Raw genomic sequence first — 26,704 nt, 5'->3', positions numbered from 1 at the left:
GGAAACTGAGGCGTAAGAGAAGAAACTGCCTTGTCTGCAGTCGCCCACTTGTAAGTGGTAGAAGCAGGATCTGAACCTGCCGCAAGCCCCCTGCAGAGTCTAGGCTCTTTCCAAGGCACCTGCTGCCTCCAGTAAATAGGGGGCCTTGTTTTGTAAGCTCCCAGGGTGCCCCCAATTCCCTAAAGGGACAAAGTCTCACATCCTTCACTCCCACCCTACCTTATTCTTGACAGAGCTCCTCCACATCACCCTAGCTGCCACCCGCCAACCCCAGGCCAGGGCTGCTCACCATGGGCTTCTTGAACTCATTGGGCTTGATGCATCGCACAAAGAAGGGCTGGCAGGCACCCAGCGTGCGCATCAGCAGCTCCAGCGACCGCTTGAACTGGCTGCTGAGTGTGGGCGAGCGCTTCCTGGTCTCGGCGCCCTGGGGGGACGGACGGCAGAGATGGGAGGGGCTGTGCCTGCCCCTATCCAGTGTCCCAGGAGCCGCCCAGTAGGAAGCGTGAGGGGAGGTCAGTGGGTCAGGGTTTGAGGGACAGGGCGGTATTCGAAGTTTTCCTGCAAACTGCCTCTCCTCACCGTCTGAGCTGGAGCCTGGACCCCAGATACCCCTCCAGGAAGCTTCCCAGGACTTCCAAAGGTACCAGCTCTGGGCCAGGGGGAAGTGAACCCTACAGGAAGATCTCCGCACTGGGAGTCGGGAGCCTGCCCCTGCCCCTGCCCCTGCCCCTGGTGCGCTGGATGACTCTGAGCAAGGGGCAGCCCCTCTCTGAGTCTCATCCTCCCTTCCCTGCATAAAAGAGTAATCGGACTTGGTCACCTCAGGACCCTGAGGTCGTCTCTAGAGACAGGGGTTAGACAAACCTAGATTCAAGCCCTGGCCCACCACTTCCTAGCTGTGTGGCCTTAGGCAGGTCACTAAATGTTGCAGAACCTCAGTCTCCTAAGTGGAGGTGATGCCATCTATCCATCTGACCAGGCTGTGATGAAGGTCAGAGGTCAGGGCATATTTCAGTAAACAGCAACCTGGAAAGGTGGTGCCGCCTTCTGGGAACCTGTGGGCAAGTGCGAGGAGGAGGGGCGGGAGCTGCTGGTGACCTCTCCCCTCCCAGGCTTAGCTGGCAGCAGCAGGCTAGGGGCGGGGCAGGCCTGGCTAATCCTCCTAAGAAGGCACACAAGCAACTTCCCCCTCATCCCCGCACTGTGGCACCGACGCGGCCAGGGGTTCTGTGCTCCACCAGCCACTACCTGGGTGATCCTGGCAGCCAGCGAGCACCATGCACCTCCCTGCCCTACTGGGGTCCCCTCTGAGAATACTGTGGAATGAGGTAAAGCCCTGAGCCACAAACAAACAGGAAGCCAAACGGCAGGACTGATGGGAACTGGACACAGAGCTCAGGTTCTCTTCCAAAGCATCTTGATGAGTGTCTTCCTGGCAATTTTCATTTGGTTGAGAATTTCATATTTTATTTTATTAAACGTCATTTGGTTAATATTATAAGATTTAATATCTTTAGAGTCACTATTTCATCTGATATCCTGTATCATCAAAAATCAGGGGTGCAGATGTAGATATGTAAGGTATTTGGGGGGACAAAGGTGTTATGCTCATACTCAATTTAGGAAATATGCCACCAGACTGTGATGAGGCCTTCTGAGAAAGAGCCAGTGCCTGCAATTCTGAAATCTGCAATGCTTTCCAATTGCGTTGTATTTGGAATATATTCTAGGATTTTGCCCAGGGAAGCTGCGGAGTATTTGCAATGTGGTAGGGTGGTGGTCAGATCTGTGGCTCCCGGGATTGTCCTCAACTTGATCCAGCAGCAGCACTGGGTGACCCCAGTCACTGGAGGGGAGCTATTCAAGTTGGGCTGTACCCAGCCTGCGTTAGGGCCCCTGACATGAGTACACACATACGCATGCACACACACAACACACACACCCCTCAGCATGCACACACACACACACACACACAAGGAGCTCACGCGTACCACCACGTGCACACACACGCACATGCATGCCCTTCTTTGGTCTTGGTCATCACAATAAAACTACTGCTTTCTGCCCGTCCTCCCAGCTGGGCTCAGAGCCCCATGAGGACAGGACGGGTCTGCCTCTATATTGCTGCGTGGCCAGGACCTACCTGACACAAGTAACAGTCAACACTTTGATCTACTGAAGTGCTGTTGAACTGGTTCCTAGTGACATCCATGGGTTCACAGAAACTGTCCACCTTCCCGTTGCTCCAGCCAAACATCTAACAACTGTCCACAGTGCCTCTTCTGTCACATTCAATATATTAGCAAATCTTACAGGCTCTACTTTCAAAATATCTCCAGAACCTGACACCTTACCACTTCCTTCACCGTCAGCCTGGTCCCAGCCACCAGCGTCGCTCTCAAATTCCTGCAGCAACCCCCCAACTAGTCTCTTTGCTTCCATCCCCCACACTCCAGGCCACCCTCCCCTGGAACTGGGGAGTTAGAGAAGAGGAAAGAGTGGCAGAGCCAAGAGCCACACCTGCCTCACCAGCACGGCCACCCTACAGCACAGGCCCTTCAGACAGAGACTCTTCTGGGTGCTGGGGCTTCGAGTGCCTGGGACTCTTCCACTCTCAACACAGCAGCCCAAGTGAGGCTGCTAAAACAAAACCATGTCCTTTCCCCACCCAGAACCCTCCACTGGCAACTTGATTCACTCGCATGAAGGCACAGGTCCTTGTAGGGACCCACAGTGCCCCCAAAGGAGCTAGTTCCAGGGGCCTCTGGTCTTTACAACACCTGTTCCTACCCCTCCAGCCTCCTCGCCCTGCCTGGGATGCACCTGGGCTGCAGGCATAGGCTTGCAAAGCACCTCAGGGCATCTGTGCCTGCTGTCCCCTCTCCCTGCAAAGCTCTTCCTCCGGAATGTGGCTGGGCACATTCTTCCTCACCTCCTGCTCAGCTTCTCAGGCAGGCCTTTCCTAACTCCCCATTGAAAATCACAGAGCCCCACCGCCTTATTCCTCCCTTCTTAATGTTTCCCTATGCCGCATCTCACCATCTGATACACTGTAGCTTTTACTTATTTATTGGCTTTCTATTTACTATTATTTTTGAGACAAGGTCTCACTCTGACGCCCAGGCTGGAGTACAGTGGCACGATCTTGGCTCACTGCAGCCTCGACCTCCCAGGCTCAAGCCTCTTGCCTCAGCCTCCTGAGTAGCTGGGACTACAAGTGTGTGCCACTGTGCCTAGCTAATTTTATGTTTTTTGTAGAGACAGGATTTTGCCATTTCGCCGAGGCTGGTCTCGAACTCCTGAGCTCAAGCAATCTGCCCACCTCGGCCTACCAAAGTGCTGGAATTACAGTTGTGAGCCACTGCACCTGGCCTTGGCTTTCCAACTATCCCCTCTTCTGCTGGAACTTAAGTTCCATAAGGACAGAGACCTTTTCTGTTTTGTTCACTGCTACGTCCCCAAGACCCATGACAATGCCTGGCATATAGTAGGCACTCAATAGGTAGTCAACTGGGTTTCTGATTTGGTTTTATTTCATTGAGGGGAAAGGCTGTCCTTCCTGGTATTTGCTGTTTTCTGTGACAATCTGCAGATAGGGATGGGGTAAAGGTGGAAGTGAAAAGTCCAAAGCCTCCCCAGAAAGGACCTGAGAGGAAGACCCCAGAGCGTGATGTGAAAGGGGCTGGGAATTCTCAGGCAGGAGGCCACCTGCATAGAGTGAACAGGCGTCTCTTGGGCTTGGGGCCCCAGGATATATGACTGGGCTTTGGCATTAATCAGGGGGTAATCAATGTCCTGGAAGAACTGTCTTCATCACAGCTGGACTTGGCCCTTGACCAGCAAGTGCTGTGGTGTTTCAGAACTCTGCCAGGCAGGCAGGAAGGAAGAGGGACTCAGCACCAGGCCAAAGTGGAAGGATGTCAGTATTTGGCAGAGAGGAAATGAAGGTCTAAGGAGAGAAAAAGAGGCAAAGGGGTTGACAGCACTATGCTGTTGCTAAGGGGTACCCAGCACCTTTGGGATCTAGAGCACCATGGGAGCCACAGCCTGAACCAGAGCTCAGGACACAGCAGGGCTGCTGTTTCAGGCCTAAGGAGGTCCGGGGAATGGTGTCTCCTAGTCCCAGCTCCCCATCAGAATGCTGTGACCTGGAATGAGTCATATCCCCTCTCTCAGCCTCAGTCTCTCATCTGCAAAATGCAGAAAATGCCACCTGTCCCTCCTGCCTTGCAAGGTTATCTGAGCATCCGACCAAGGCATGGCTGTAGGCGCCCACTAGGGCCTGGTGGAAGGACCAGGGATTGATGCCTCCAAGGGGCCTTAGGAGACCTGTGTTCGAGTCCCTGCTCTGTCCCTGGTTCCCAGAGGACCCTAGGCAAGACTTGCCCCTTTTCTAGGACTCAGTTTCCTCCTTGAAGAAAGAAATGCCTACAGCACACACAACTCAAAAACCAAACACAAAAATCACTCCACAAACCACTCCACACAAAAACACACTCCAAAAAAAGGAGAAAAAGCCCAACCCTTTCCCCGAGCCTCAGCACCGTGGGGGCTCGGGACCAAGCCCCACCAGGCCGCTGGGGTCTTTTACCTTCACAGCAGCTGCTGAGTGGCGCAGAGTGCCCGATGAATAACCACAGAGAAACTACAACAGGAACCACGGTGCAGAGTGAGATGGGGAGAGGAGGGGCAAGGAGAACGTGGTGGGTCACAAAACCACTCAAAATCCACCACGGAGAGAGGGGGACCCTCAGGGAGAGGGCTGGGGTCCTGGAAGCTCTGTGATGTCTTGATGGTCCTGAGGGCAGGGGACCACCAGGCACCTGGACAGGCATGGAGGGGGCGGGGGCTGTCTTCCCCGTGAGGCCTTCCATGCACCCTCCAGGTAACCATAGGACAGGAGGAAAATATGAAATAAAAACGCATGCAACCCTGCAGGAGAAAATCTATTAGACCCTCACCCTAGGGCCTAAGGAAAGGCGGAGGGGGCAGTTCTCCCACTGTCTGATGGGATCTGCAGACATGACTTCTTTGCCAGCTTCTCTGAGTATCCACACCCACCCCACATCCTTCAGGCTGGACGTGCTCTTTCTGCCTGTGCTCCCTTTAGCAGCTGGGTTCCAGGGGGTGGACCCCCACAGTAAACCGAGCCCTGACCAGTTCTGCTCTGTGACCTCTCAGGTGACTCTTCTCTGGGCCTTGCACCCCAGCCACATCTCCCAATTAGTACAATAAGAGGACCAGATGGGAACAGCTTTGAGGCTCCTCCAGGCCCCTCCTGGAGCCACAGCAAAGCTCCATACCCATTATGTGGCCAGGGGGGCTCAGATGAAGCTATTGGACAAGGGCAGGCCTCAGACCCAGGCCTGGCCTGTGGGGGCCCTTCCCGAACAACGGAAACCACGCCCAGCTTACCATGGCAACGTCGGCCTGGAATATCTGCTTGATGAACTTGTTCCTGGAGGAGTGGACCAGTTGGATAATGTCCCCATGCAGGGTGTCTCGGTTCTTCTCCAGGAAGCCTGCGAGCAGCAAACAACAGTCACATCTCACCAGCTCTGGGAGGACCTCCCCAAACCCACAACATCTGAGCCAGAAGGAACGTCAAAATCCACTAGTTCCACCATATCCGTTTCATGGTGGGGGACCCTGAGGCCTGGAGGGGACAGAGACTTGCCCAAGATCACAGAGAAAGTGAGGGGCCATCTCCCCAACAACACAGCTCCCCTCTTCCAGACCTGTTCAAGAAGGGCAGGGGGTCTCAGTCTCCAGGAGAAAGCAGGCCTCCTTCCTGACCAATCACCCCAAAGCCACCATGAGTCTTTTGAACTAAGACATCAAAAGGCCTTGTTAAGTAAGTGTGTGACCTGGGAGAGAATGTGTGCTGATCTGGTACAAGCTAATATTAAAGGAATTCATTAAAACCACCTTGTGATTGGACAGTGTGTTATGTTTTACGAGGACCCCTCACAGATCCTTCTATGTGGGACAGGTAGGGATTACGTCCTCTGCCCCCAAAGGGAGAAAACCAATGTTCAGAGAAGCTAAGTGAGTTGTCTAACATCACCCAGTAAGCCATGGGCAGAGTTAAGACTTGAACCCAGGATGCCGGTGCAAAGGAGATTCTCTGCACCCAGGACCCAGGACCCAGGACCCCCAGGAGCCTAGGGAGATTCTCCCGCACCACACAGACCCCAGAGAAGGCTGCCACTCACAGGGACCAAGGAGTCGGCAACTGGTTAATGGGGAGGGGGTTGGTAGAGTGGGGCAAGAGACAGGGTGTCCAGGGACTGCAGATGACTGAGGGGGAGTGCCACTGCACAGAGTAGGACAAAGGCTGCCCATGAATGGCAGACTGCACAGAGAACCAGTGCTAGGCTGCCCGCCTGGCACCTGGGGAGGGGGGAGTTGCAGGGTGCATACAGGAATGGAGGGTGGGCCTTGCAGTGGGATGTAATTGGGTTCTCATTAAAGCTCTGACAGACTCACTATGTGATCCTAGAAAGACCCCCATTCTGGGACTCCAGGTTCCTTAACTGTTGGGTGGGAAGGACACTGCCCACAAGCTTGCTTCTCTTCAGAACACCTAATACCGCCCACTTCATAAATCCACAGCATAAATAAGATGCTGTACTGAATAGGTTCTTTGTGAACTAGAAAATGCTGGTAGAATTCTTTCCAGTCATTTAGTCTCGTTTAACAACCTTAGGCAAGCCATTTCCCTTTCTGGGCTTCAGTTTCCAATTCTATTAAGGTAGATGACCCTTATGTTCCCTCCAGACATAGCATTCTATGGTTTTATAACTCAGCATAGAGATTACTCAATTATCACTTTTGTATCCTCAGCAACATCATGAAGCCTGGTACATAATAGATGCTAAGAGCATACTGGTTGAACTGAATGGAAAAATACAATCCTCTATTACTCCAAATGAAAGACCAATTTGTTTGCACGACAGTCCTTCAAACTTAATGTCTGCTTCCTTCTTCCAACAATAAGATTGAATCTCACAGTCCAGTATTTTAAGGGAGCCTGAGCCGCCATCAGATTCTACCACTGCACCCTGGCTCACTGATACACTGCTGACTTCTGGACCAGTTCAGCAAGGGAGTAAGAAACGGATGGGTTACAGCATGTTTGAATGTCTTTGGCCTTTTTAAAAAAAAAAATTAATTTTTAATTTTTTGTGGTACATAGTAGGTATAGATATTTATGGGTTAATTGGCCTTTGACTATGAGTAAGATCCCTTGAGGCTGTATGGCAGGGCTCAGGGTAGATACAGCCCATAACTGATGCCAATTTGAGGTTGGCCCTTTATACCAGGGTGGGTGGGAAGGGAAGTCTGCAGTCTTTTGATAAACCCTGTAAGAATTCCAAGTGAGATAAACCCATGTTCTGACCACTCTTCTTAACTTCCAGCTTTAACATGAACCCAGTTGCATGTCCTCAGGGGAAAAGAAGATGCATGGTCTTCAAAGCTCATGCTTGGTCTTGTTGCTGAGAGTCTTAGCGGGTAACTGGGCCGGTTCTAGGCCTGACTTTGAGCCTAATGGGCCATGTTGTATCAGGTAAGGACAGTCAAGCCCCCACCTTGTTCTGAGCCTCAGTTTCCCTAAATGTACAAACAAGCATTGAGCCCATTCAAAAGAATTGAAAGCAGGGACTTGAATACATATTTGCACACTAGTGTTCAGAGCAGCACTGTTCACAAAAGTCAAAAGGTAGAAACAACCCCAAATGTCCATTTGTAGATAAATGGATAAGCAAAATGTTTATCCACACAATGAAATACTATTCAGCCATGAAAATGAGGGCAATTGATACATGCTACAACATGGTTGAAAATTAACGACATTATGCTAAATGAAACAAGCCAGACACAAAAGGACAGTCATGCCTTCACCGCATAATGACATTTCAGCCAACTACGGATACAATAGTGGTGCCTAAGATGGTAATGATGTATTTTTACTGTACCTTTTCTATGTTTAAATGCACAAATACTTACCATTCTGTCAAAACTGCCTACAGTATTTAGTACAAGAACATGCTGTACAGGTCTGTAGCCTGAGGGCAATAGGCCATACCAGATAATCTGGCTGTGTAGTAGGCTGGACCATTTAGGTGTGTAACTATACTCTACGATGATTGACAATGACCAAATTGCCTAACGACACATTCTCATAAATGACATTAAATGATGTACAGCCATATCATATGATTCCACTTATATGCGGTACCTAGAATAGTCAAACTCACAGACAGAAGTAGAACACAGGTTACAGGGGACTAGGGGTTGGGAAAGGAGATATCGCTCCATGCATGCAGAGGCTCTGTTTGGGGCGGCAAGAAAGCCCTGGAATTAGCAGTACTGGATGTGCAGCACTGTGAAGTACTTAATGCCACTGAATCCAACACTTGGCCATTTTAGTCAAGTGTGTGTGTGTATATATATATATATAATCACAAATTTTAAAAATCTTTAAAATTCCGGATATCTTATTCCTGGGCTGGAGAAGGGGAAGGCAGGGCTACAGGCAGGGAGCGACAGACAGCTGGCAGCCCTCTGTACCTTGGGTTTCATAGTAGACGACACCTGCAAAATGGTTGATGCCAAACTGGGTCTCGTGGTTGTTCTTGGGGGGAATGTAGTTCGCATTGAGCTTGTGCTGGGAGTTCAGCTTGTGTAACATGGTGGTGTCCGTGCCCTGGGGAGTGGAGGGGCAACTGTGAGTCCACCCTCTCCTCCATGGGCCCCACTCCCCTCCCTGCCCATGTCTTTGTACCCTGTCTCTTCTTCAGGAGCTTCCCCTCCCTTTATTTCTACCTCACATAGGAGCTCTCTGGGCCCCCATTTCCCCAACTCTTAAGTGGATGAATTGGAACTACGCAACTTTGAAAGTGCATTCCAGTTTAGACAATTGATTTCCCAAGACTAAAATCATGGGTGCAATCCCATCTCCCCCTCCCCAGCTCTGAGATATATGCTGTGTCCTGAGCACCCATTCTGTGCCAACTGCGTGCTTGGATCTTCATGGCCTGGCCCAGGACCCCGTGGACTGTAGGTGATTCCCAAATGGCAGATGACTGTACTTGAATTGGCCCCAGAGCCACCTTGAGGGGTGGGTATCATTAGTCCTATTTTGCAGATGAGGAAAGCTGTGGCTCAGAGCAGGGAAGGAAGCTGTGCATGCCCAAGACCCCGGGAGGTGGCGGCAGGACCGGCCCACCTTGGGGAACTTGCTCTCCTCATCGATGAGGGAGATGATATTCATGGGCTTGTTGGCGATCATGTCCAGGGCGTCCTGGTTGTCGGTGAACTCGATGTGCAGCCAGTCGATGCTCTCCAGGTCATACTCCTCCTGCTCCAGCTTGAACACGTGTCTCACAAAGAACTGCTGCAGGTGCTCATTGGCAAAGTTGATGCAGAGCTGCTCGAAGCTACAGGGGCACAGGGATGGGGTAAGGGTGTTGTTCAGGCCCCACCCTGCAGTTCAGGGCCTGGCTCTGCCTCCACCTACAGCGTGGCCTTTAGCAAGCTGCTCCCATTGTGGACTCCAAACTCTGAGGCAAGGGGGTTTATCAAGTCCACCTCCCTCCAGGTGCAGAGGAGGACATGGAGGCCCAGCAAGGGCAAAGGACTTGTCCAGGGTCACTCCGTGAGCCAGAAGGAGAGTTAAGGCTTTTCAGGACCCTTTCTCTTGCATGATCAAGCCCTGGGGAGGGCTGGGGATTGGCATGTGGGCACCCAAACCCCAGGCAGATTGCCTGGGAGAGAAAAAGCCCAGACGCTGGCTGGTGGGCCGTACAGGGATATTGAAAGTGGCCTTGGGAGGTGGGAAGGGGGCTGACAAGGCTTGGGAAACAGCCCCGGCTGCAGACAGGGCCGAGCCACGGACACAGCCCTGTGTGTTGAGTGTGGTGTTTTGGTGCTGGAGGAGGGCTTTGAGACATCCAAACAGCACAGGAACTGACATGACTTGCCAGGTCCTGACTTCCCAGCAGGAAGTGGGGCTCCAGGACCCACCTGTACATGACACACCCATCAGCCCCTCACATAGCCCCTAAAAGGCAGAGAATCCCAAGGGTGGCTGAGACCCCAACACAAGTGTGGCTCAGGCCCAGCCTCCCTGCTTTGAGACACCTTGCAGCATGGATCTGGGCAGATCAGCAGTGGCCAGCGGGGCCTGGAGACCAGAGGTTGCCTCCCCAAGTGTTCAGGATGTGTACAGCCTCCTCGCAACCCCAGCCAGGCTCAGCTGACCTTGGGGAGGTGAGGGACACAAGGGGATGAGAAAGAAGGGGAGAGGGTCCACCGTGATGGTGGAACAGCCTGGCAGAGTGTATCAGGAGGCAACTAAATGTGCTTCACAAGAGAGGGACATGATTATTTCTTATGTCCATATTGGGGAAGGAAATTCCCATGAGCAGAGCCCCATGCGGTACCTGTTCACAGCAAAGTTCTCGAACCCAAAGATGTCCAGGAGGCCGATGGACCTGCGAGAGTTCTTCACATCCTGGGAGGGAGGCTTGTAAATTGCAGCGTTGATCTTGTCCACAATCCACACGAACAGCCGCCCGTAGATCCCCTGAAAGGCAGCGATCAGCCACTGGCACCAGCCACACCCTTCCCTGGGGGACAGGCCAGGCTCGTGGACCCTTCGTGGCCTCGCTCCAGCCCTTGCGTGGAACAAAGTGATATGTGGAACCCCCAACCCTTTACTTAAGCTGTTCCCTCTGCCTGGAGCCCCCTTCTCCTGCTTGAACAGTTCCTACACATTCTTCAAGACTCTGCTGAGATAACAGCTCCTCTCTGAGAAGCCTTCCCTGACCCTGCAGCCGGGGAAGGAGCCCTCCTTGGGGCTCTCATCTCTCTATCCAACCCTGTTTATCTCTGAGGTCCCCGAACACAGCCCAGGGCCTGGTGTGGTGGGTGAAGGCTCCATGAATGGCAAACGTGTGGCTGTAGAAACAGGACCCGATCCAGCCCCGCTCTTCTGTGTCTTCTACAGAAAGACCAAAGAGAGTAACCCGGGGCTGGGAACAGCATGGCTGATCAAAGCAGGCCAAAAGCCAAGGGCCTGGGGTGGCCAGAGCTAGGAAGGTACCAGAGGAGCACAGGCACCTGGGACTCGAGGAAGGTCGACTGTGGCCCCGGGGCAGGCAGGGGTGGCGACCCAGACGTCTATCCGCCTCCCAGGACTCCTTGGCACCTGCCCATCAACAGCCCAACTTCCCGAGAGTTAGGGCGAGCAAGCGGCCCCTTTCTTCCGGCCCACCTTGACAAAGGCGTCGCGTACGTCCAGTGCCTGCTCCCTGCTCAGTGGGGTGGACACCGTCTCCCCACGGGTGATGAGGGTGCGGCTGGTCAGGCAGCTCATCAGGTCTGGGGGATTCACCTGGTGCAGGCAACACCCCTGGTGCTCACCATCCAGCCTGCCCCTTCCCTCCACCCACAACCAGACCCCTCCACTTTCCAGCACTGGCCTGGCCCAAACCACTGCCTCCACTAAGCACGCCAGCCCCAGGGCCCACGGCCAAATTCTCCCCAGCCATGGAAACCTGCCCTGGTGTTGCCTGGAAGGAACTTCTGTCTCCTTGACAGCCCCGCTTAACTCCCTCCAGCATGTCACCTGTCCTTTCTAGGACCATTCCTAACTCTGGCTTTATTCATCCCCGTTTTCCAACCCTAGTAAGTGTTTGCTAAAAGACAGACAGACTCAATGCATTTGATCCATGGACACCAGTGCCCTTTGCCCAGATGTGGAGATTGAGGCCCAGAAGGCAGGGATGACTCACCCAGGATCACATAGCCCAGGGCATCACAGGGCCCCCACCTGCCCCATCATCCCCAGGGCAGCTCCTCCAGGACCTGTGCCTAGCACAGGACCTGCATACAGTTGCTTCTCCATATTGAACAGAACTCTCCAAACCAGAGGGTCCCAGCAATGTGGTTCCCACATCCCAGCCCCCAATGAGCTTGAACTCAACCCTTCAGACAGACAGAAGTCGTGGAGGGGAGAAAGGCTGGGCACTGACCTCAAGCAGGGATGCAGCTGTGGCCAGCGACGGCGAGAAGAGGACCTCACAGGCATCCAGATTTTCAAATGTGCGGGCTGTTAGCAGTAAGGGGCACAGCATCAGGGGAGGGAGTGTGGGCAACAGGGGCAAGGGGACTGTCCTAAGAGGACTAGGCTGTCACTCCTGCTGCCGGGGTCCTGCCCTGTCTAGGGAGGGCATCAGCACTGTGACTAAATGCTTCCCCGGGTCAAGGTGTATTTGATTAATGTTCTCACCATGAGACTGCAGGCACCATGAGGGTAGGGACCATGTATGCCCCGTACATGGCACCATGCCTGGCATTCAAGGAACAGACACTGGTTGTTGCAGCTCTCTCCCTACTCCCAGGGCTCTTGGCAGTAACCCTGGCTCCTGTTAGACAAACTTTGGATTGCCCGTCCCAACATGTGCTCTGTTCTCAGGGCCTTTGCACAAGCTCTTCCTTCTGTCAGCTTACATTTCCCTGTGTCTCTTAGTCTTTCAAGATGACTAGACTGTGATCTCCTTAGTGCTGGGATTATTCATTCCCTGGACACATTTCCTGGGGCTCCTACTCTGCCTGGGGACCATGCTGGGAACCAGAGGCAAGAGCAGAGTGGGACCTCTCTGCCTCAGGGGACCACCTCCCAGCCTGGCACGCAGTGGGTGTCCAAGAATGTTAGATGAGTGAACATGTTCCCTTCCCTAGCCTTCTCCCTTTCCAAAGATGGCTATCCAGTCACTCACACCTTACACTGATTAGTTCAAAGATAAACCCTCTCTCTAAGACATCTGACTTTAAAGAAGAAACCAACTTTGAAGTGAGTCTTAAAGGGTCCATAGACAACTCCCAATATACTTTAACTGTACCTCTCCATGGTGGACTGTCAGCACAGCGACACTACACCCAACGCTGATTTCAAGCTAGCAGACCTGTTCAAATCTACCCACAGGCGAATTCTTCCCAGCTTCCATCCCAAAGAGGGCATGTGTTGGGACAGAAACAGCCACCAATACCGTGTGAGCAGCAAGGCACTGCACTGCCCTTGGCGCAGGGGTGGGGCAGGGCAAGGGCAGCGCAGCCTCACCCTCATACTGCAGGTTGCCCAGGTGCAGGATGGCGGCCAGGAGCTTCGAGATCTCCCAGTTCTCGGTGTCAGTGAACATGAGCACCTTCATGGCGGAACGGATGTTGGCGTACTCCTGGCTGTCCACCCGGCCCTCACAGGTTATGCAGTTACCCTGGTGGGCAGGGTGGGAGAGTGGGGTGCAGGAGGATGTCAGTGTACCCCCAGAGGGGCAGTGCCTGGCTGCCTGCCCAAAAGGCCCTTTCTGCCTGACAGGCCAGGCCAGCCTGGGGCCCTGGGCGCTGACCTCACCCGGTGAGCACCACAACTCCTCCAGAAAGTCCGGAGGCTCTGGAAAGCCCAGGCTCCCCAGGAACTCATTCTCCACACCTGGGGGTGCTGGTGCCCCTTCTTCCCATGAAGAAGAGCAGGCAGGTCACTGATGCCAGGCCAGCCCCTGTTGCCCACCTGGCAGTCACAGCACTTAGGCCCTACTAGGCTCCTGTAGCCCCCCCCAGGGATACCCACTATCAGGGATTTGACCCCCTAGGCAGGTACTGCCTGGTGGAGACAGAGGAGAGAGGTAACTGCATACAAGCAGGGCATCGATGGGGGCACACCGCATTTTCTATGTGTCTACAAGATGTGTGTGTGTGCGTGCACGTGTGCACCAGCCAGCTACAGGAAGTGTCCAGGGTCACCTATCACACCTACAACACACACATGCACATACACGCATATGCTTCAGGTGCCGTAGCCCACATGTACGTCCATGTGGCCTGGCCCACCCCAGCCCAGCCCAGGCAACCAGACATGGGCTCTCCCCAAGGCTAAAGGAGTGGTGCTCCCCAAGTCAGCCTGCCATGTGCATGCCCCAAGGTCCCCCACCCTTTGCTTGGTGGCAGCAATGGCCAGGGGCCCACTTCTCCTTGGTGTCCAGACAAGCCAGCAAGAAGCTGGCACCTGAGCCCTGTGACCAGTGAGACCTCAAGGCTGAGTCTGCAGCAGCCAGCTCCCTGCAATCCTAGGGTGGATGCCCCCCTAGCCAGGTGCCCGCCTGCGCCTCACCATGGCCAAGTAGTTGTAGTCAGAGGCCTGGCCCAAGCCCAGCTTCTTCTTCTGATCTTCACTCATGCCCTCCAGCATGCAGTAGAACACGTGGTAGTTCCTTTCATCTGGGGCCTGAAAATGTGGGCACAGTGTTGGGGGCCAGGGGAGGCGGGCTGGAGGAGGCCATCAGGATCTAGCCTGGGATGATGGTCTACTATTTTAACAAACGGCTTGTGGAGAAGCCCATCGGTGGGTTTCATGGTGGGGTTTCCAGCACAGAGGCAAGCAGGCAGCAATACGGGCAGGTAGGGGAGCATCAGGGCCACACAGACCCCTGAGGCCAGGGACCTGGGTCTATTCCTGCATCCCTGGGGCTCAGGCCCACCTGGCGACAGACGCGCGACTTCTCCAGCAGGTACTGCTCAATCTTGGCGCCCTCGATGGCGCCCCGCTTGTTGAAGTGGATGTCGATGTACTTTCCGAAACGGCTTGAGTTATCGTTGCGGATGGTCTTGGCATTCCCGAATGCTGTGGAGTGAGTAGGGTGTCACTGGCAAAGCCCTCTCTCGCTCCACTGCCTGGTCCCACCCTCGGAACCCTGGCCCTACCTTCCAGAATGGGGGTGGCCTCCAAGACCTGCTGCTCAATCCATGAGTGTTGTCCACTGATGGCTGCCAGGAACTGCAGGATCAGCTTTGTGCTCTCCGTCTTCCCAGCCCCAGATTCCCCACTGCAGAGGAAGGGAGTGGCAGGACCTGTCACAACCTACAGGGACTCCCCACCCAACTGGAACTCAGCCCAGGCTGCACCATCCACCAGCTCCCCCATCTGTAATACCGGCTGACAATATGGACCCTCCAGGGCTGGGGCAGGGCTCAAGGGCCCAGTGCTCTACCGCATTCTCCTTCACCTTCATTCAGACACAAACACCCCTGCATCTGTACTTGCCATAGAGAACAACGCATATTAGATGTGCAGTCAATGCTCTTTTACCCTCTGTCCAAAAGAAAATAGGAGCCTGAGATGTCAACTGACCACAACTTAACAGGAGCCAGCAGTAAACAAGGCTGGCCTCAAAAGCTAACATGAGCTTTGGTAGCTTAGAGATATAATACCTGAGAAAGGGGAGGTGATTTTCTACATTGTTACACAGCACAGAGTACATAGGTCTGGTTCCTGAGGAGCTTGATGGCACTTCCGATAGCACGGGCAATCCCTAGAGGTATCAGCAGGAACCCACAGCTGGAGCTCTAGGTCCTAAGCCTGGAGCTCCACACAGGTGCTGGGCCGCCCACCTGATGATGCAGCACTGGTCACGGCTATTGCGTTTCATGTTGAAGTAGCAGTTGTCAGCAATGGCAAAGATGTGGGGGGGCATCTCCCCAATCTTCTTGTTGGTATACTGGCGGATGTGCTCTGGTGAGTAGATGGAGAGCAGCTGGTAGGGGTTCACGGCCACCAGGATGGAGCCCGTATACGTCTGTGGGCAGCAAGAGATGGGGAGCTCACTGACTCTGTGTGGGAGACTCTGACTCTAGAAAGCTTTTGGGCTCTGCTCTGGAGGGAAGAGTCCTGGCTTTGGAGTCGTGTGGGTGGACCTGGAGCCAGAATTGGGCCTCCTTAGGAGCTGGGGCAGGGCCATCCATCCAGCACTGGGTCTGGCTCAGAGTTAGTGTTCAGTGACATTTGATGAAGAGGTAGGTGGTGTCTCTACGCCTAGATTTCCTTCTCTTTATCTGTAAAAATGAGTATAACTGCTTGTGAAGATTAGAGGAGGTGGTATCTTTTAAAATTCATGGCACACAGTAGGTACTCTGCAAATGCTGACTCCTACCATGGCCTTCAGGCCCTGTATCCCAAGCTTTTGGAGTGAAATTAATCAACGGGACCATGTCCGGGGGGAGGCCAGGTTGGTGAGGGAGAGGGGTGTGAGAAATGAGCTATAAAGAGCTGAAGGAGCTGGGATAAGTGGCTTGGGGGCTGGGTGGGCCCCACTCTCTGTAGCACTGCCCCAGGACAAAGGGAGATGCTGTGCTCTGGGGGAGAGAGCACCTCCAGTCATCCTGCGCAGTGTAGGCACAGGCGCCAGGTGCACCTCAGATAGCCTTAAGGGGGTTCTCTATTTGGGCTCCTCTGTTAGTGCAAAGATCAGCTGTCTGTAGGCAAGGCTTCCTGTTGTGGGCTTGGGGTCCTGCCACAGGGGACAACAGCCTGGCCCTCCTGCCACCAGACCAGGGTGAGGCACTCAGGGTTACTTCTCCCTCCTCCCACCCCATGTCTCAAATTTGAAAAGGTCAGGCAGGCCTAGACCATAATTGGCAGTGGATGTATTGATATCTGGGGCCTGGAGAGGCTGAAGAAAGATGTCCAGGGGAGGTGACAGTCCACCCTCCCCCTCCCATTCAGGGCTCAGTGTATCACAGCAGAGCCGCAGCTATGCCCCAGCAGCCTCAGCCTACCGTGGCCATGCAGAGAGCTGACTTCCCTGGCTGCAGGCACTGCATGCTGGGGGAAACGCCCACCCTGGGGCCAGGTGGGGCCAAGACCCAGCCTCCAGTCCTGGCCTTGGCTGTCCTGGACCAGAACAGCTGGCCAGAAACTGCCCTTCTCTGGGCCCAGGAAGACCTTCCTTTCCCACCTAAGCCTCTTCCTCCAATCAGCCCATGGAGGGAAGCACTTGAGCCTCACTGTGCTGACCTACTAACCGTGCCACGAGAGCCAAGCAGGAAGAGCTAGGGTGGGGTGGGGGTGGGAGGCTGGAGGGGAGCAGCCAGGCCAAGCAGGCAACCAAATAAGACACCAGCTGGATCCGGCTTTCTGTGCCACACTCACCCGCCCTCCGCAGTTGGTCTGAGGTTGCAAAGTGCAGAGCAGAAGAAAAGGAAGCTGGTCAGTGGGGAACAGGGGCTATAAGAGCATTTTCCACGAATGGCACCCACATGGCCCAGGGCTGCTGAATTCTCAGATCAGGCCCTGCCCTTGGACCCCTCAGGCACGGTCCCCTACAGCTCGGCCCTGCCCAGCCATGGGAGCTGGCTAGATTCTGGTGGAAACCTGCATCAGACTAGGAACCAGCCCCAAAGAACGTCCCTTTGGCAAACCTCAGTTTGCTCATTTGTAAAAGGGGAGGTTAACACCCACTTCCCTTGGCTGTTGTAAAGACTAAAGGGAAAAGACATAATTTTGCCAGTTGCCTGGTACATAAACGCCACCTTCCTTTCTCTCTTTTGAGGCAGAGTCTCGCTCTGTCGCCCAAGCTGGGTGCAGTGGCTCAATCTCAGCTCACTGCAACCTCCATCTTCTGGGTTCAAGAGATTCTCCTGCCTCAGCCTCTCGAGTAGCTGGGATTCCAGGCATGTGTCACAATGCCCAACTAAACTTTCTTCCTGATTTCTTCTTAATAATGTGATGCTCAGCCATCTGGCCCATGATCCCCACACAGCACAGGCTGATGCCATGCAGCCATTCAACAACCCTCTGCTGAGACACACAGGGAGGCTGGGGTGTGAGGGCCCTGATGGAGGCACCTAGATCTCATGAGGTAGGGGTGTAGGGGAGGGAGAGCCAGGGGGCCCGCCCGCGGGTAGCAAGCACAGAGGCGTGAAAGGGCGTGACATTTGGGAGGTCTGCTGCTAAAAGGTCACCCCGGCAGTTGTGGGGATGAATGGTAGTCACCCAGGCTGGAGGCAGAGGCCGTTTCAGGCCTAATGGACCAGCCTCCGGGAAGTGGTCAGAGCTCAGTGGAGGGAGGCCCTGGGAGCAGGCTCCGTGGCCACGCGCAGGGCACGGGCAGTCCAGAGAGGGAAATGGGGGATGCTGAGACGCTCTGAGTAGCTGGCCCAGGGCTGGGGCTAGGCCTTCTCCCACCCATGGCACCCACGGCCTTCTCCACCCTGCCCACAGCCCAGAGGGTCCTCCTGCGCATGAACCCTTCAGCCCTGAGCCTCCTGACATCCCTACTTGATGCCACTGGCACGTCCAGACCAGAGCTCCCCGTTCCCTCCAACCCTGCTCTCTCCAGCCTTCCCAACTTGACCAACAGCGTCACCACATCCCTCGCCCAGGGCAGGAACCTGGGGAGCCCCTGGACACCCCTCCCTCACACCACTCCCACTCTCCATCTGCATGCCGCCTCCCTGGCCAGGCCACGCTCATTTCTCAGCAGCCCACTGCAGGTGCCTCCCCACTGGGCTCCCGGCTTCCACACTCGCCCCCACAACAATCTATCCTCCACTCAGAGCTGCGCCAGCTTTTAAAACATCTAACCACATCATCCCTGCTGAAAACCCTCCAGCGGTTTCCCACAGCCTCCGGACAAAGTCCAAATGCTCTTCCTGCCCACAAAGCCCCAAGCCCTGGCCCCTGCCACCCTCGTCAACCTCAACCCACAACCAAGAGGCTCCATTCATATGAAACTTTCAGTTAAAAGCACCACACTCCAACCCCTGCCATCTCAGACCAGGGACACACTTCCCCTACCCCTTCACCCAGATAATTCCTTCTCATCCTTCAGTTCCAAGCCAAGATGACGCCTCCTCCAGGAAGCCAGGCACCTTCCTGTACAATCATCATAGCCACAGGTCTCCTTCAGCATGCCCAGCTGATTCCTCTACAGTCCACATTCAAGGCCTCCATCCCTCAGGGCCTGTCACCATGCATGGCACATAGGAGATGCTCAGCAACATTTGCTGAGTGGCTGAAAGAGCAACTAGATCAATGGGCGGGGAAGCACTGGGTGAACAGCGTCCACCGCCAGCCACAGCAACCTGCAGGGAAGGTAGCGAGGGGACAGGCCTGTCAGCAGCACTGAGGCAGCCCCAGCCACGTTGACGGGAAGGGCAATCGGGATGTGGCCAGTGGAAAACCACAGAACAGCGTGGAAGGGATGCTACCATCTGTGCAGAAAAAATGAATAATTTTTTGTATATGTATGTATGCATGTATGTATCTACCTAACTACTACAAAACAAATAAAAGAAATGAGTCCTCTTTCCTCGGTGAGGAGGATTCTTTCCAGCAACAGGGCAAGAGCAAGCCCTCTTGGGCTCAGGACTTTGCAGCTCCTGCTCCATCACCCCTTTTACTCCTCAGAAGGCCTCGGGAGGTGTGGTCATATTCCCCTTTCGCAGATGAGAGAAGCGAGCCTCCAGGAAGTGGGGAGACTTGTCAAGGTCACACAGCAGATGTGTGTGGGGTGGGGTGAATGAGAAACCCTGGCACCAGAGCCCCAGCTCTGGCATCTCCACCTGGGCTTCCCCAGACCCCAGAAACACACCCACAGGACCTGCAGAGCCAGCAGCCGGGGTCTCCTGAAGAGGAGGCTGGCCACCACAGGCAATGAGACCCTGGCCCTATCTGGGCTTCTGTGCCCATTGGTCCTCCAAGGTCTTAGCACTGCTCCCTGAGCCCTCTGGCCTGTCTCTCTGACTCCAAGGATTCAGACTGGCAGAGAATGAATGCCCAGCACAGACCTCTTGCTCAAATCTCTAGTAGTAAAATCTGCCCTGCGGAGCCACAGGTTGGGTGGGGAGAGAGAAGGACTGTTCCCAAACCAGGGATACAGCACATGTGGCCCCTAGGGGTCCCCAGACAGAGCTCAGGGGGCCTCTCTGAGGCCACAGAGATGTAGCAGGAATCAATTTCACCGCCTCCAGGAAGCACCCTGGCCTGTCGGCTCTGGGGGACTTCATTAGTATTTAGCAGGCCATGGAGACCAAGAACACATCCTGGGACTCAAGTCTTCCCAGAGCCACAGAGGTGCCCACTCCATGCAGTCTCCCTGTTGTGCCTACGAAAGGTTGAGACCAGACAAGGATAGGGACGTCCCCAAGGGCACACGCCAAGACTGGACACCAGCCTCCTGCCTCCCAGATAAGGGCTCCAGCCTCTGCTCAGCGTTAGAGAGCCCCTTCCACCCAATGCGGGGACAGTCCTTGCTCTCTGGGCATGCAGTGAGGGGTTGCTAAATGTTCTCTAAGTGCCTTTCCTCATCCTGGAGTGGCTAGGGCTGATGTGTGGCCCTGGGATGCTCTCTTGGGCTCCTGGGGACAGGGAAGCTGGAGGCAGGAGAGCCCAGGACAGGCAGTCGAGAACAGAGCATCCACCAGCCCAAGGCTGTGAGCTGGCCATGGTAATCGGAGGAAATTCTGAGTGCATGTGTTGTGCCCAGGGTAATCCAATCCATGAAGGGACAGGGGGTTGCCATGGTTAGGGACAGGTACAGTTTCCGGGTGGAACAATGGCCCGGTTGCTTCTAAAAAGCCCTGCTCTAATCCTACCTCATCCACCAAGTCACAGAATCACGAACTCAGTGAGTCAAGGAAACCTCTTTGAATCCTGCAGTTCTTGAGCATGTCCAAGAGACACTGAGAATCTAAGGTTGGCGGACTATTGGAGCTGAAGCCCTTCCAGGTGCCACAGCGCGGTTTCCTGGCCAGGCATCCTGGACAAGAAGGCAGCTTAGACACCTACCTGGACCCCTACCCCATCCCTCCACAGGGGATGGCCCCGCCTCCTCCCTCTCACCCAGAAAATAAGTCAGAAAGGTTATGTGAGAACTTCAAAGGAGGCAAATGGTTCAGATTTGGGGCCTTTCTGGAGAACCCATAAATCCCTGAAGTTATTTTCTTTGAAACTCTCCTGGAGGATGTAATGTCCAAGCAATCCTCTGCTGGCCGCCCGGGCATCAGCTCACCACCCTCCTAACTTTACAGACAAGATTCACCGAGCCCACAGGGTCTGAAGTTTTTTCCTCCCTCTCCCTTATGAATCCTGTTTTTGCCTTTGTTCCTAGATGCAGCTGACCTACCGACTCCCTTGCATGAGGACCGGCTTGCCTGCACTGTGGCTGACCCACAGGCTTCAAGCCCCTGAGCTGTGCTAAGACACTGGTCTGCAGGATGCCTGGTGGGACAACTTCCATCTTACCCAGCTCCTCCCCTGAGATGGGGCCCTCTGCGTCTCCTGACAGGAGAGTGGGCCTTGGGTTCCAGCCTTGGCATAGGACTAAGACAAAGCATTGGCCCTGGAAGTGCCCTGCAGGCAGGTAGACAGGCTCCCTGCTCACCTAAGACTGCCCAGGCCTGGGTGAGTGGCCACAGAGGACCCCAGCACCCACCAGTTACCACTTGCCCTCCAGGGAGAGGAACAAAGAGGGGGCTGCCAAGAAGCGGGGTGTAGACACCAGCAGGTCCTTGTGAGATACAGCGGGTGGGTGTCCCTGCCCTGGGCTTAAGTTCTAGCTCCTCCCCGCTGCCTGGGTGATGCTGATGACATCTGGAGGTACCCTCCATGTCCTGCCCCTCTAAGTGCAGGTGAGGCCTGACTGAGGAACACAGTGAGAGGGGCTTTGTCAGGGCTAGAGGGCTCTCTGCCAAAGTCACTTCCTGTGCCCAAACAATGGACGGCAAGGAGCCACATGCAGCCTCTCCTCTGGAGCCTAAAGCTGCAGAGGGACCTAGAGTCAGAGAGTGGCTGAGGACTGAGGACCTCTCTGGCAGCTGAGGGGCCATAATTCAGGGCTTCTGAGAGGGACTGAACCCCTGGCCCTGAGAGCTCCTTGTCGTGATTCTTCAGTGACAATACCTGGGGCTCTCTGAGACTTTTCCAGCCCTGGGCCCTGGCACCCCTTCATGGTCCTGACAACCTGAGGGATGCTGTGCCTGCCGATCACTCACGAGCATGGCCCTGCCTCCAGCATTTATTCAGGCCATGCCCCTCCTGAATGCCATCTCTACCAGCCAACCTCACCCACCTCCAGAAGCCCAAATACCGCTCCTCTGAGCTGGGAGCCAAATCACTCCTGCAGACCTGACACCTCCCCCAGTAATGCCCCTAGTACCAGCCTTCCCTGGGCCTGGGTCTCGAGATAATCAGACCGGCACTGTGTTGGCGGGAGGGGGATCCTTCCTGCTCCCTGCTGGGGGTTGCACCTCCTTGGTTTCCTTTGCCCTTGCACTGCTGGAGGATGGGGCTGGGTCAGAAGCAGGCAGTGACCCGGGCACGGCACCTCTCTGGGCCTGATTAAACCTGCGGCGTCTCAGTTTCCCTGTCTGCAACTGGGCTATGGGGTAGAGCAGCAGTTCTCAGAGTGTAGACCAAAGACCCCTGGGGGTCCAAGACCCTTGCAGGAAGTCTGCAAAGCCTTCTCTTTTCCAACTACACATCTGTGAGGCCAAATTTTCTTCATACACTTCAGCCAAAATATCCCATCAGACTGGACATTAAGCAGAGATGAGAATCCAGTTGGCTTTATTAAGCCAGACATTAAAGAGATTTGAAAAAACCTGTAAAACAATGCTACTCTTCTCACCATTATTTTATTTTGGGAAATGTCATTTTTAGTAAAAATGTTATTTATGTTATAATAGATTTATCATGGTTACTTTTTCAAAAATTAATATGTTTCTAAATGTCTCAGTTTTAACTTCTAATATGGCAAATATCTACAGATATAACTCAGTATACAAAAGTCCTTTGGGATCCTCAATAATCCTCAATAATTTTTAAGAACATAAAGGGTTCCTGTGACCAAAAAGTGTGAGAAGCTCTAGAGTAAATGATCTGCACGGACCCTTATTGTTCTGCTCTTCTCTGAGCTCAGCCTCTTGGAATCTGCTGTGTCCTGGCTGGGGAAGGCATCTTTCTTTGTCGTCTTGAGTTTGAAGGTGGAGAGTGGTGTGTGTGTGTGTGTGTTTCTAATATCAAGGTTTGAGGGGAGGAGGAGCAGAGCATGTTCCCTCCTTTAGCATCCTCCTGAGGACATCCATCTATCCTCTCTTGCCCCCGAGGCCTGATGGCAGGTCCTAGCCCCTTAGCAAACACACAGCAGAGCAGCCCTTCTGTGCCTGGGCAAAGCACCAAGCAGCTCACTGACTCCGCTCTGGCCTTCCATTGGTTTCAAGGCCTAGAGAGGCACATGAAAACTGTGTAGTACAAACCGCTCCCCACCCCAACCACACCACAAAAGCCACGGCCCATGAGGATGAGCCCCCGCCGAGCGAGCGAGCGGCTGCTGGCAGATGGGCCCCAACAGGGGCCCCGGGGTCCAGCTGTACAGCGGACAAAGTCTCAGGAGGTGGCCCCCGGCAGGGCGGGCGTGCTGGAGGTGGGGCGGGCGGGGCGGGGCGGGGCGGGGCGGGGCGAGGTGGGTGGGGTGGGGCGGGGCGTGGAGGGGCCTGGACTGGCACGCTGGCGGGGCGGCACTCACGTAGATGAGGTGGTCTCGGTAGCGGATAAGCAGGTTGCGCAAGATGCCCGCCTCGTTGAGGTCCCCTAGGCGGATCATATCCTCCACGCCGTGGACCGACGTGGGGTGCATAGGCTTGATGTGCGTTGCGTTCTGCGGGGAGATCCAGTGTTCCTGCGGGGAGCCGGTGGCCAACGTCAGCGCGCTTCAGGGGAAGGGGCCGGGATGGGCGGGAGCGCGGGGTGAGTGCTAACCCCGGTAAGGGCCTTGACCTCTCTGGCGGTCAAACACGGTCAGTTCTAACAAGGTTGAGCCTTTCAGGATGGTACTAGCCACCTCTGCCCCTCAAGGACGGCTCCTTCTCTTAAGGGATTCTCTCGCAGACCTAAGAGGTGGGCAGGGCAGGGATTTTGGCCCCAGCTGACTGCTGTCAGTAAGGGGATTAGAGTTCCCTCAGGCCCTCTGCAGGATGGAGTGGAAAGGGTACTAATTAGAGGTAGACAGGCTTGGTCTCAAATTCAGGCTCCGGTAGAAAAAAAAAAAAAAAAAACATTAAAAAGTGATTTCAGGCCGGGCGCGGTGGCTCAAGCCTGTAATCCCAGCACTTTGGGAGGCCGAGACGGGCGGATCACGAGGTCAGGAGATCGAGACCATCCTGGCTAACACGGTGAAACCCCGTCTCTACTGAAAAATACAAAAAACTAGCCGGGCGAGGTGGCGGGCGCCTATAGTCCCAGCTACTCGGGAGGCTGCGGCAGGAGAATGGCGTAAATCCGGGAGGCAGAGCTTGCAGTGAGCTGAGATGCGGCCACTGCACTCCAGCCCGGGTGACAGAGCAAGACTCCGTCTCAAAAAAAAAAAAAAAAAAAAAAAAAAAAATTGATTTCAGATAGTGCCAAGAATACCTCAACAGGTGTATGTGGTGGAGAGTCATGGGGGGAGCTGCTTGAGATGGGTTGGTCAGGGTCTGCCCCTCTGAGGGGGTGGCATATGAACTGAGGCATGAAGGAAGAGAAAGAGACCACTGTAAAAAGATTGGGGGGTGGGGGCGGGGGGCCAGAGGGCTCCAGGTCCAGGGAACAGCAAAACAACGGCTCAGGCCGGCAAAGCCTTGGCACATTCAAGGGAAAGACGGAAGGTGGGGCGGTAGCAGTGGTGCTGGGGAGAAGTGGACCCACCAGGCGGTATTTCCTGGGGCTTGCTGATGAGCTGTGGGAGCAAGGGGTGTGAACTCTCAGGACCTGTGAGCTGAAGTGGAGGACACAGGTTGCTTGCCCAGCTCTCCTTACTCTGCAGTATTCCCCGGCTGCCCTGTGGTGGCAGATGGGTGAACATTTGGGAAGTGCACCGGCTCTTTCAACAAGCTGGCAAAGCCCTGGTTTCCTCAGGGCCCTGGGGCCCTCCCCGACCCCAGAGGGGGGTCTCCAGCACCTTCATAAAATCCCAGACTTTCAGGGAAGTGTGGCCACCGCCTGAGTGTACCTCAGCCCTCCCATCCCCAAATGCCATGACCAAGTAGCCCCAGGACCTGCCTTTTGGGGGAAAAGGGGACCTCTCTGCCATCCCCCAGCTCAGGCCCTGAGACTCGCTGAGCAGATGTGATGCACATGCCATGTCCTCCCCCACCTGCTCCTCCTCCGGGTCCCTTCTGGCAGAGCCAACCCCAACAGCTGGACACTAGCATGAATCTGGACATCAGCTCCCCACCATCACCACCCCAGTCCAACGGGTCACCCAGTCCTGCCCATTCAACCCTCTAAAAGGCTGCTGAGTGGGCAGTGCCCTCCTCACCACCCTCAAGCCCACACCCTGATTGAGACCACCGTTTCTCACTGGCCCTTCCATCAAATCCTTCATCCCCTGGTCCTTTCCTGAGGCACGCTCCTGACCCTGTCACTCTGGGGCTCTCAGCCCTTCCTTAACTCCCCTGGGCTCCTCAGCCTGGCATCAAGGGCCCACATGTGCTGGACACAGGGATCCCTAACCTCCATCCCAGCTACCCCTGGCACTTCCTAGCCAGGGAACATGGGTTTCGTGTCCCCAAAGGCCTCTGTGACTTTGCTCCACCATTCCCTCTACCTTCTTTCTCCTTAGCCTTCGAGGCTTGGCTCAGAGGTTTCCCAGTTTCTGAAGCCTCCCCTGACAGTGCTGGCCACCCTCACCTGTGCTGTCCCCCTGCCTCCAGGGCCACATCTGAGGCCACAGGGGCTAGGCACAAATGATGTGGCAGGGAGCCTCTGATGGGACAGATGGCTGGCTGGTGACTGTAGGGGACCAGGTCTGAATGCGAGGCAGAAGTCAGTCATGGAGAGACCCCAGAAGTCCCCCATTTCAGCCCCCTCACTTCACATGAGAAAACAGGCTTGGAGGACGGTGGCAGCCTGCCCAGGCCCTCAGGGGGATCAGGGGCTGCGCTGGGCAGAGCCCCCCCAGCCCAGTTTCCCTGACACTCCATGGCACTTCCAGGCCAGCAGCACTTCAACACAGGGTAGGCTCTCATGCAGCCTCCCCAAGGCGAGGGGTTGGGTGCTGACGTTAGGGAACCTGCCTGGACTTTCCAGTCCCGTGTGGAACATTCCTCTCTCCCAGGCACCCTATGTCTTATACAAGCTGATCCCGTTGGAAAATCTCCCCACACCGTCCCTGCTCTGTGCCTCTATCCTAGGCCCCAGTGTGGACAGGAGGGGAGAGGGCTCCTGGGCAGGCTGTCTGCCATCCCCATTTGACCCCAACCTCGGGTCCCCACATCCCTCCCCAAAACAGTTCCGCACACAGGTTGACAGTGCTCAGTCACGGCATGACCCCGGACCCCAAAGTACATCAGTTTACCCTCCTGAGCCTCCACGTCCTCAGCTGCGAAATGGGAATGAGAGTAAGCGTCCCTTTTTCCCAGGGTTTTGGGAGGACTGATGGATGTGATCACGACATCCATCTTTGTTGACAGCTTTCTCCTGCCAGGTCTGTAGAGTGCTGCTGCTTGGTAAATGCTCAGCCAGAGCTGAGCGTTGTCACTCTACTGCCTTTTGATTTACATTTGCTCTTCTAACATCCCTAACAGAGAATCACTGACCCCATTTAACAGTGACAAGTCTGACTCAAGAGGTAAAATGACTTGCCCAGTAGCTGCGCCGCTCACACTGTTTCCTGCGTGGGAGGACTCCCAACAGAGGCCAGCACCCTTCAGGTCAAGGTCCATAGGTACCTACCAGGGGCCAAAGTGTAACCAGGGCAGTAACTGAGGCCTGGCCTGAAGGAATGCCAGCAACTGGGGGAGGGGAACATGGTCAATTCCAGGGACCAAGTACGCCTTTGGGAAAGAGCTGGCCTGGACTGAGCGGGGACAACTTGCTCCCTAG

The 26,704-nt window shown here is 54.9% G+C and overlaps 1 protein-coding gene across 13 annotated transcripts in view; it reads right to left on the bottom strand.

Moving 5' to 3' along the window:
* Window positions 1-26,704, bottom strand: part of MYO7A (myosin VIIA) — an 85,923-nt gene that overhangs the window by 42,432 nt on the left and 16,787 nt on the right. For 7 of the 13 annotated variants that reach the window (XM_077963951.1, XM_077963952.1, XM_028833842.2 and 4 more), the window contains 13 exons: window positions 23,370-23,522; window positions 15,457-15,641; window positions 14,770-14,891; window positions 14,547-14,689; window positions 14,180-14,293; window positions 13,133-13,286; window positions 12,045-12,121; window positions 11,285-11,404; window positions 10,452-10,594; window positions 9,236-9,446; window positions 8,578-8,713; window positions 5,419-5,525; window positions 290-427 (listed from right to left, as the gene is read on the bottom strand). In XM_077963951.1, coding sequence (XP_077820077.1) covers window positions 290-427; window positions 5,419-5,525; window positions 8,578-8,713; window positions 9,236-9,446; window positions 10,452-10,594; window positions 11,285-11,404; window positions 12,045-12,121; window positions 13,133-13,286; window positions 14,180-14,293; window positions 14,547-14,689; window positions 14,770-14,891; window positions 15,457-15,641; window positions 23,370-23,522 — 1,803 coding nt within the window. Of the gene's footprint in view, window positions 1-289; window positions 428-5,418; window positions 5,526-8,577; window positions 8,714-9,235; window positions 9,447-10,451; window positions 10,595-11,284; window positions 11,405-12,044; window positions 12,122-13,132; window positions 13,287-14,179; window positions 14,294-14,546; window positions 14,690-14,769; window positions 14,892-15,456; window positions 15,642-16,993; window positions 17,012-23,349; window positions 23,523-26,704 lie in introns of all 13 variants that reach the window. The other 6 variants (XR_003722704.2, XR_013404196.1, XM_015115244.3 and 3 more) reach the window with 3 other exon arrangements.

Source organism: Macaca mulatta, chromosome 14 (assembly GCF_049350105.2).
Source record: "Macaca mulatta isolate MMU2019108-1 chromosome 14, T2T-MMU8v2.0, whole genome shotgun sequence".
Lineage (NCBI taxonomy): Eukaryota > Metazoa > Chordata > Mammalia > Primates > Cercopithecidae > Macaca > Macaca mulatta.
This window is presented reverse-complemented; position numbering and strand designations above follow the sequence as displayed.